The following is an 11,085-nucleotide window of genomic DNA, read 5'->3' as shown; positions in this document are numbered from 1 at the left end:
GCCCCATATTTCATGCATGCTTTCAAATTTTTTGTGGGTGCTAAAAGGGAGAGAGAAAAGAAAAAGAAAAGAAATATTTGTGTGAGGGACCAAACTTCAAGGGCCGCAGCCAGTATAATTAATAAATCAGGAAATAGTGGTTTTGCTAATAATTCGAATCTACGTATAACTAGTGTTATGTGGGATAGCTTGCATTCCAGAGGTAAAAAAAAAAACACTGAAAATACTTAAATTACCCAGGAGAGATGAAGAGACGCCGTTGATATGACCGATGTCAAAAATAGGCCGGCATTTTCGATTTACTAGTATCAAAATTCTAACTTGTCTCCAAGGCTTGGGGAAATAAAACAAAGCAAATCGCATCCAATTTTGATATATCGAAATTGGCCTATTCCACGACAGCGGTCTGATAAGGTCCAAAGCCAATTTGAAGTTTTCGTTATTTGAGAGGCTTGTTTATCTATAACGATAACAAAGTGTTCAGGGGTCAACAAGTTGGCCTTAGTATTACCTCAGTTTGCAGGACCTAAGTCCTAAAGGTCTGTCTTGATCTAAATAGAATAAATTTTGACGGAAAGCCATCAATTATCCCTTCCTCGACTACTGGAGAAGTTTTACACGGTCCTTGGTCGGAGCAAGAAGGAGCGTGAGGTCCTCTTTATGTCAGTCTCAGACTAAAAAAATACTGAAAACTGCTTTTCTCTGAGATACAGTGTGTAGACCAACTACTCCCAGCCTACCCCTCCACTCACTTATCTGACGGCACCTACCTCAAAACGGCTTCTCCGTGTGTCACAATAGCAGAATCAGCGCATATCTATCTAACCGTATCTGCTTTATTTTTTTTTTCAAGTCTCAACAATAAAGGGGACTAACACTCCTTTCTGGCCGAATGTGGGCGTGTTTCGGAGTTACATTTGTCTGATGTCTTCTCTCGGCCAAGCTTTGATCAGTACCGTCAGCAAGCCTTAAATCGAATCTCGACTTATCTGCGGTGTTGTATCAAGAAAAACAAATGTTGTCAATGACGACTTTTTTGTGATTCACGAGTCTCTCAGGCTTAGTAATATCGTCACTGCCTCCGTACATAAAACATATATTTTACAGCTCACCATAGGAACACTTTGAATAAATTACAGTTTACATCAGATACACAGTACTGATCTCATAAGCCCACTATAATGATTGCTGTTTATAGCTCGGTAGCTGTTGTAGGCTGCCAAGATGAGAATAGCCAAACTATTTATAGTTTTCATTTGTAAATACGTGTGTGTTAATTAATCATAACCGCGCCCTTTCAATCAGGATGTAGCCGAAGGCCTCTTAATTAATTATGATAAGGGTTTGTCCGCGGTCCGGAAGAAATCGTGAGATGAAATATCTTAATCCCTTTTACAAGCGGGCCCACAATGGCGCCTATTAACGCTTGCCCCTTTATATTAGCAGTGCTTTTATATTTCTGAGGTGAAGTTCGGCAAATATCCAGTGATTTTCATTTCAGTTAAGGTTGCATGAAAAAAACCTGATTGTATCGGAAAGGAATGCTTGAGCAATGAAGAAAAGAAAATACTAAGCATTACATTAAATGAAAAATAACATACCCGGATTAACTGAGCCAAACAATACTGAACAATGAATTCAAGGAGGTGTTCACTGTCGGAATATTGACCGCAAAAGAAAACCGAACAAAATGTAAATCTCACATGTAAAAACATGATTTACCTCTGGTCATTTAATATTGCTATCCGGCCCCAGTCACGATTTTATCAGCTAACCAGCGTTTAACTCGGCCAAAGCCCTCAGTTTCACAGGTTGAAAGCTAACAATAACATTGATTTTACCTTTGAATAAACCATGTAATTAATACTTCGTATAAAACCAAATCGTAAACATGCCTTGAAGTCTGTAAAGAGCCTAGTTGTGGTTTCCTTTCTTGTGCCGGTGTATGCCGCAGCGGTACATCATAAATGTCATTTGCGCGGGGTGATTGATCAAAGCTGCACTTTAATCTCAAAGAATAACTGAGTGTTTCTTGAGATATTGGATCGCTATGAAAGATGTGACTGGTTTGATTAGATGCTGCGTGGAAAATAACAAACGCTATTCCATATGTGACGATTCAAGGTGACGATTCAAAGAAAGGAGGGTTTTCTAACATTCTTTTGCTGTTGTCTTTCCCAGTTTAAACTAGGGCTTACTGTCCCATGCACTGCATTAATTGAACAGATAACACGTTAAGGCCAAAAGAAAAAAAACAAAACAAAAAAAAAGAAAAAAAAAAGAAAGAAAACACTCATGGTGTCGGCGTATGAAAAATTACTTCGAGAGCCATCCAATCATATTTACCTAACAGTATTGCTCGTTTATACTGTGCTATCATAATTGAATTCTCCAGGGTGTTTCCTCTCGGCTGTGATTAATAACATTGTGTTCTTTTCGACTTAACTAATCAGCACAGAGTAATGACTGGCGCAAAGCTAATGCTCAGACATTTTCTACTATCTTTCAAAGAGTAAGCGCTTAGTTAAGCCCAATACGCCGACAAGATAAAGCGGACGTGCTACGTCATGTGATTCAGTTAGTCATTTATGGCTGTCAAAAGTATTACCAGTCCTCACGCTTCCATCAAAGCACGCCAGCAAATGGAAGTAAGACTGCAGAGGAGTGATAATGGCTAAGATAATAATTTCAGCTTTCAATCAGCATAAATTTTCATAATTTACGCGAGCACGGGCAATAACAATGGTTCGATTTATACTAAAGACGGATCAGCCGTCTGGGACGAACTTGGGCAAAGGACGGTAGTTCGGCGGATAATTAGCCTGTGTGTAAATACGAATTACCAACGTTAGTTCATCTAGGAAGACGGACGTTAATTTGCGTCTCTTACACAAGTCAAGCCAATGACTTAAAACCTATGCAACCGATAACAAGAGTTAAAGATTTATACAAACCACATCAAAGTTTTCAACTTCTCTTTTTTTTGAAACTCGAGTTTATTTTGTTAAAAATTACACGTGCCACTACTAAGATAGCAATTCAAATAATTTAATCTTAGAGTACATTTAATACCTTTTTCACGGCACCTACGTTCTGCCGCTCGAATCTAATTTTCACTTGTAAAAGAGGCCATTTATAATATCCCGTTTGAGTCGGCGCCCACGAAAACGGTCGAAAACGACACGGCTTGTTTCAATTAAAATATTTTGTCTTTTAAAGAAACATGGCATAGCCCACTGCATAAACACAGAACAGATATAATATCGATTAGATTAAAAAACGAAAATGTGCTTTTCACTTGAGTGTCGTAAAACCATAACTGTGGCCGATCACAGCAAAACTAAAAAGAGCGAGCCAGTAAGAACACTACGCAAATAAATGCCTCACGCGGGAAAAACCACGTGACTAGGTCGGGAATGGCTGATTGGTTGAGTAGGCTGGGCGAATTTATTAAATCCAATCAGAGAGTTTAGGAAAGTTCTGAGGAAGTGAGGCACGCCAACCAAGTTTGACGAAGTCTACCGACACGTCGCGATTTGATTGACTTATAAAATTGCAAAGTTTATACACACCACATAAGTTTATGTCCTGTCAACCAATTCTAAAACTACCTGCTTCGACACTCTAAAGCTCGTTTTTGGTTACTTTACTGACTTCCAAGCGCTTTCAAACGAGACAGTAAGGTGAACGTTTATGTGAACAAACGAGAAATGAGCTTACTGAAACGATTTGCCTCCTTAGCCATAGGAAGGGACAATCGGGAATCATCACGTCTTCGGGGAAGTTCTATACTGTTCCGAATGTGTCACGAACGTAACATAAGCTGCTATATTCTGTATAGTATTATGGTTAAGTTTATACACATGTATTTTGTCGAGGAAATCTTCGCTTGAATAATGTGTTTATATGCCATGTTACGCATTGGTCAAAATCAGTCACGTGGTACATTTAATTTCTTTAAATAGGTCAAGTTATACAAAACTGTTACTACAGAAACAGCTATGGGAGAATCGAATACTCCTGGATCGCTGTTATAGCCAAATGCGCAATTAACCAATCAGAAGTCTTGTTTGAGTGATATCAAGTCACTCACTTGATATTGACCGAATTTACGTGCGCTAAATATCTTATCGTACCTTTTTAGTTCGCTTCCATAACATATCAGGCTACGTACGGTGAGAGCCACGGGTATTTTGGCGCCGAGATGCAATCGCGCCAAAATACCCCGTGGCTCGACCAAACTCGTCCGCACACCGCCGAAGGTATACAAGACACCCTTGCAGAAGTGTATGTAGAGAATATTACAGAGGGTATAGATATAAATTTTATTCTCGAGTGGTCAAAACAATATTTAACGAACGAGCATAGCGAGTGAGTGAAATGTTGTTTTAGCACGAGAAAATAAAATTCATATCTTCAAGCCACGGTGTAATTTCTTTTTTATTATATAGACCGTTTGGACAAACAACCGTGAAAAAGCGGAAATGACGTCATCGACATCCTCACTAGTGCGGATATGGAAAATACGCCACTCGGGTCCCGGATGAAGTTTCGTACGAATTTTACGAGTGGTGTATTTTCCAGTAAAACACTCGTCTCTATATAATAAATAGCATTCTAAAGCATTCTGAACTCCTCGTAAGACACTTTTCATGCACGCGTTCAAGCCATTCTAAGGAACAACCTTCGGTGAGTGCTCTCGTGAATGGAACTTTTCGGCGATACGGCGGCCATTTTGAATTTGACTGTTTAAAATAGCTATTATGGGATGCTTAGTGGGCAATCTCGTATTCTCGGTATTGGACTGGAACCAGCCCGCAATGGAGGCTCATCCGGGTTATATCATTTTTAAAACAGAGTTTAATGTCATAGGCATTTAAATTGGCCTCAGTTGCAAGCTAGTTCCGGCCTAATATCGGGAATAGGAAAATAGTCTACTGTAAATCTATCCACGTGATCAATTCTGACCAATGACGACACAGATTCCTTGGAGTGCAGTCACACTGCAGTAAAGAATGTGGTCCTAAACACTGCGCAGTTGAACTGAGCGTTTAACTTTCTCTCGTAAAGAAAAAAAATCGAGCAACGGTATCCAGTGAGATATAGATTATTCTCGCTAAGACTAATAATAGGTTTTTCGTAGGCTGTTGTTGTTGTTTCATGAGTTAAATCAACCCACAGAACGCTTTCTGGTAGTTAGGTCTGTGCCGATTGTGCTCGTAAAATGCTGGAAAGTTAGTGCCTGGAATGCCAAAAAGTTGTTAAAAAATTGCCAAAAATCTTACCTAAATGTCAAAAGTTGCCGCCTAAATTTCTTGACCTTTTTATAAAGACGTTAATTAAAAGCTTTAGTTTTCGTTCTCCACAATAATTGCTAATATCGGTCAAGAAAAAAAAAAGAAACTTAGCTTTAAACAGTTGCTCACAAATAAGGGCGAAATTTAATTAAGGATACTACGGCACAAAACAATAGGCCTGCGAATGTTGTCAACTGACAGGTTGTTCAAACTTCAAAAGGGTTGATCATGATAAACATTCAGGAAATCCGTATAAATGAAGTTTTTTTTAAAGAAATCGTTGACTTTTTTGGCTTGATATGTGCTCTACACCTATATTTTGCTTAAAAGTTACTCAGACAGGCAAAACTTGCTCGAGGTTGCTAAAACCGCAATTAGTTGCTCCAAAAGCCAAAAGTTGCTCGAAAGTCGCCGAGCACAATTGGTACAGGTCTCCTAATAGTGTTTCGTTCACTTTCATTTATCAAAATTAAAATGAGAAGAAATCAGTGAAGGTACAAACTTCACACTTTTTGTACAATTCTCGGTATTCTCGGTGCTACAGTTGGACCCCGCGAATTCGAACTCGGTTGTTTTGAAGTCCCCGTTATATGGAACTTACAACCATTTCCCTTGGAATTTGCCTTTCAGTCATTTACTATCGGTTATTTCAAACTCGCACTGTTTCGAACTGTTTGTTCGTTTGCCCTAAGACTTCGAAATAGCGGCGTTCAACTGTATTAAGCCCGACGAAAAAGTTGAACTGCGGGCAGGCCCACTTGATTTCCCGCATGTGGGATCGCGTAGCTTACTGACTAGATCTCGCGGCTTCGAAACTTACACGAGTGATTCAAAGGTGAGCCTGCTCTTTGAAGGCCAAGATCAAGCCTACAGTTTTGTAACTACGAGAGGAGCAATCAACTGTGGCAGTTCAAATTTTTTTCAGTTATGTTAATGATCACGAACACTACATGACGATGGAAGTTCAGCTCACCAACATTCGCCGAGTATAAAACCACCTTCCGTAAAAGATCTTATCCAGGCCTACAACTAAATATTATGACACAAGCAGCAACGCGCGCATTCTCTCTATAGAAAGCTATTTTCGAATAATATGATTAAACCTCGCGCGAAAAAAGTAAAACGTCAAACGATTGTGACTCCTCTCTTCAAGTTGACTCATTCCCAGTCTACCGGTAGCTATCACGTCCCATGATTCCTACCGCGTCCTTCGTACGGTTTTTCCGCCGCCATCTTTAGTTCGCGTGTTCTCGCAGACGGCCTAATCTGGGTTTAGGTTGATATCACCCGAGTAGGAATCATCTCCCCAGTCTATATTGTCCAACAGAGGGTCGAAGGCTGACTCGGCCAGTAACAGGCCCAATACCTGTTCATCGGCCTCGCCTAAGCCGTAGTTTGAATCGGACCATCCTGTAAATGACGCTGTCCCATCTTGAACATTTTGGTCACCTGCAAATAATAATAACAGCCTTAATTTATACACGGGGTGTGAAAGTAGCTGACAGAAGATTACGATTATGTAAACATTTGACCGAAACCCAACCCACCCTCCCCCACAATTTTGTCAGGTGCCCCAAACAATAGCCAGTTTCATTGATATTCGGAATAAAATTCCTGGTTGGAGGAGAGACACAAGGAGTCAATACCACAACTTATTCTTTGGAAAGCTCTGCATGCGAGATAAATGAACACAATCGTTTGCTGTGATTGGGTACCCGACTGGGCAGCCTCAGTGTCCATTTGGGATTACCCGCAGTTTCTCGAGCTGTAACGGGTGGCTTTGATACTAACCTGTTTGTCGTGAGCTTCCCTCCTGAGGGTCATCAGACAGCATTGCGCGGAGTCCACTGCTGTAGGTAGAAGAAGCTGGCGAGGCAGCTGCCTGTTGCTGCTGCCCAACCACCTCCCTTCTCCTCTGCTCTTCGTACATCAGCAATCGCTGCTCTTGTTGCTGGACTAAAAGTTGCCGCCGTTGCTCCTGTGAGCCGCAAGGAAAAAAGGGTCATTTCAGTGTTTATAAAACTAATCGAGTGTGATCGCGAGCTAAAAAACAATATCAGATGCTGATTGCGTTAGCGGTTGCAACTTTCGGGTAAGTATTCGCTCAAGTGTTTCAAAACACGAAGCAAAAACAACAGTAAAAACAAAAGACAAAAGCAAAAATGCGCTAACAAAAAGGACAAAAATCATATGGCTTATCAGCAATAACCTTACCATAATGTCCTGTTCTTTCAATGAAAGTAATAAAATGGAAATTTCAAATTTCTCTTTTAATTAAACATGTATTCTCTCCCCATACTCCCTTCTGCCCTCCTCCCACACCGAATTCACACGTAGCGTGTCCACTGCAACAATGATAAGCTAATGGCAGAAGATTAAACAAACAAACAAAAATGAACAAATAGTAAACCACCAAAAAAGAAAAAAACAAAGAAAGGAATACAATAGCCATCAGACCTGATGTAGCGCTAACAACTGCTGCTGTTGCGTAAGCAGTGGATTATACAGGAGCTCCTCGTCCTCCAGTTTTTTCTCCTGCTTGTTCGCAGACGAGTCCGAAGCGCTTTCGTTGCTAGATAATTCTCCTGGTGAATCCATCAACATAGCGCGTAATTCTTCTGATGTAAAGTTCGAGAAATAGTCGCCCTTTGGCTTGGAAGTTTTCTTTTTCTCCGCCAGAGCAAGATTGCGTGCAGGAGACGGAGATCCTGTTGACGTCGAAGGAATGGCCTCGTAAGGCATGTAACTTGTAGACGAGGATGTGATCGTTGACGACGGAATTTGAGATCCTACCATGTTGCTCAAAGGCGTGCCTCTTGAAAGCTGTTGCTGAAGGTGAAGTTGACGCTCTTGTTGCTGCTGTTGTTGTTGTTGTTGTTGTTGTTGTTGTTGTTGTTGTTGTTGCTGCTGCTGTTGCTGCTGCTGTTGATGTTGTTGTTGCTGTTGTAATGCAACGCTGTAACTTGTTGTGGTAGAGCTCACGCGGTTCATCGCCAAACCCGGAGCCTCACGCCGATTCTGTTGTTGCGACTGGAACATCCCTCGTGGTCTTTGCAGTTGCTGTTGTTGTGGAAGTTGTCGCTGGTTGTGCGAAAGCGGAGGTGGCTGCTGCTGTTGTTGGTGCCGCTGCTGCTGTTGCTGCTGTTGCTGCTGTTGCTGCTGCTGTTGCTGCTGTTGCTGCTGTTGCTGCTGTTGCTGCTGTTGCTGCTGTTGCCGCTGTTGCCGCTGTTGCTGGTAAACTGCCTCGTTGGCGTAAGAGTATGGAGGTGGTGCAGTAGTGCGAAGCTGTGCTGTAGTTTGACCCTGAGTGCTCGAGCCGACAGTGAAATGTGCTGCAGTGGGCTGGGTAGGTAGGAGAGGTTCACCCTGCGGTTGTTGTTGTTGTTGTTGTTGTTGTTGTTGATTTCCTTGGATCTGTTTCAACAGTGTTATTAATGACGCCGCCACTTGCGGCTGACTCTGAAGCGCGGAGAGAACAGTCAATAACACCTGCATGATTTGTTGGTTCTGCGAAGTGTTTGTCAAGAACTGTTCAACAAATTGCCCAACAGATGGGTTCATTTCTGAGCCCTGCAGCAGTTGTTGTTGCTGTTGAAAAGCGTTAGAAGTCGCTGCCCCGACTTGAGGTGCAGCAAATCCCAGACCGTTTTGCCCGGTGGACCCTTGGAAAGCTCCAGCAGTTGGCATGTTTCCTCCAAACATCAGAGCATTCACTTGTGGCGCAGCAGAAAAGGACTGTAGAAGAGCCTGGGGCAGATCGGTAGCTCCAAGGGAGTAGGCGGTGGATAGGGACGGAACACTTTCTTGTCCGCGCGCGGACTGGTTCTGTTGCATACCGACCTCCCGAGGGGCTAGTAGAGGGGCGGACGTAACGCTTGTGGTAGCAGTAACCGAGCGACGATCGTTTATCCCAGGGAATGCTTGTACAAACTCTTGATTTGGCACCGTTTGAGCGGCAGTACTAGGTTGCCATGATCGTGGTGTCGCTGCTGCGATAGCAGCTTGTTGTTGTTGTTGTTGTTGTTGTTGTTGTTGTTGCCTTTGTTGATGTTGATCTAGTTGTGTGCTAGTCGAGAATGGCTCCTGCCACATTTGTTTAGAGTTCGTCTCTACTCGTCTAATCTTTTGATTTTCCTGATTTGAGGGACTGGCCGCGCTTCGCTTTAACATGGATGCGCTACTTTGTACCTCGTCGATGTGAGCGTGTTGTTGTAGATCCACCTGAGCGTCTACTGTTATCAACTCAAGCGCGGATGAAGATTGCTGTACCTGCAGTTCACCTGGTTGGTTTTGCGTTAAGGAGTCAATGTCTTCTACAACCATCTCATCGCTCTCAATCTGTGCCTGGTGTTGTTCTACTGGCGCTGTGTCCATGAAATCGTCCGCCGATTGGGCAGAACTTGCTTCGCCCGCCTTCTGCTCCTCTGTTCTCTTGTCCATTAGCACCTTAAAATGGCGCTGGTAACGGCGCTCGGCGGTCTGGATCTGCGCTTCAAGTTTACGACTGATGGACTCCAGGGCAAGTTCCTGTTCTTCATGCCTCTCGGACAAGTCTTTGTTCCTCTCAAAGTAACCAGCGCATTTCTCTTGAAGCTTAACTGGATCTACAAACAGCTGCGACTGAAGGTTAAGAATCATGTGTTGTTGGATTTCCTTCAGTTGTTCCTTCTGTTTGGTAACAGCCTTTAACAACATGGCGTGCTTCTCTAGAAGTTGGTTCTGGAGCAGACGCTGAGCTTCGCGAAAACCGTCGAGTTCTTCAACAGTCGTAGGAAGGTCCTGTTGAAAATAAAATTCTTTGATATATTGACTGTGTTTTCCAAGTCAAGCAGAGTATGCAAATACCACTAGAAGGGAAACTTGTACAACAGGCAGCCCGACGAAAATTTCACAATTTAACAATCACTGAACGTGCCATCGTAAAAGGAAACTTTTGAAAACTGGGAGAAATCACTTGAGGATTATTCCTGGATATCCTACAATTTTGGAAAAGTTATTTGACACGTATAGATTTATCGTGTTGCGTGAGAAAAGAGCCTCCGTAAATTACATGCAAGCTGTCCTTTACTTAACGCTGTATTCTGCTGAACTCTACCCTTCCTTGCTCTGGCTACTTATTCCCGTGGTGGTTACGACGATTATACTAGGGCTATCTGAAACTCAAATCAGTTTTTTCTCGGATATGCAGTTATTTACTATCGGCTGCCTTGTACGCACGCCATCCTCAAATACTTTTCGTGTCCCTTAAAGGATCTCAGTCACGGTATTTTGAGTTATTTTGGCCACATACAAAATGACCTTTAAATGGTAGGAAACCTGAAATTAACAGTTTACTAAGATAGAAAAACACCAAAGAGATAATAATAAACCATACAGGAACAAGGATGGTTTAAGTGTATATGAGACCAAAATTTTTTTTTAAAAGTATTTTCCTTTCTTGATATATGTAATAAACGAATAATGTTTTGAAAATGCAAAAAAAAAAACATAATCATAATAAATAAATAAATAAATAAATAAATAAATAAATAAATAAATAAATAAATAATTTGGATGAGTTTTTTTGGCGGCCGAAATACAGCCAATTTCCCTATAAGTGTCCCGGGAAACTGGGGACGAGAATTATGTTTGTGATGTCATAGTGTTTGATAACATTGCTGTCGCGGGAGGCCGCCTTGTCATTTTTCTTGCACACAGCTTCAAATGTGCCAGTGATTTCCTAGCTAGTAACGCTAATTTTCGACCTGTCTCATCTTCAAACGTTTCCCTTCGCTTTCAGCCATATGGG

General features: G+C 41.9%; 1 protein-coding gene across 1 annotated transcript in view; it reads right to left on the bottom strand.

Annotated features, from left to right (window-relative positions):
* Positions 1-2,972: 2,972 nt before the first annotated feature.
* Positions 2,973-11,085, bottom strand: part of LOC110044161 (uncharacterized) — a 30,122-nt gene continuing 22,009 nt past the window's right edge. The window contains exons 13-15 of the mRNA XM_089273898.1: positions 7,755-10,076; positions 7,089-7,275; positions 2,973-6,746 (exon numbers count right to left, since the gene is read on the bottom strand). Coding sequence (XP_089130024.1) covers positions 6,559-6,746; positions 7,089-7,275; positions 7,755-10,076 — 2,697 coding nt within the window. The 3' untranslated portion in view covers positions 2,973-6,558. The remainder of the gene's footprint in view (positions 6,747-7,088; positions 7,276-7,754; positions 10,077-11,085) is intronic.

This window comes from Orbicella faveolata, unplaced genomic scaffold (assembly GCF_042242905.1).
Source record: "Orbicella faveolata isolate gen_17 unplaced genomic scaffold, um_ofav_v1 contig_35, whole genome shotgun sequence".
Classification (NCBI taxonomy): Eukaryota; Metazoa; Cnidaria; class Anthozoa; order Scleractinia; family Merulinidae; genus Orbicella; species Orbicella faveolata.
The sequence above is the reverse complement of the archived record's forward strand: the minus strand, read 5'-3'. Positions and strand labels throughout refer to the sequence as shown.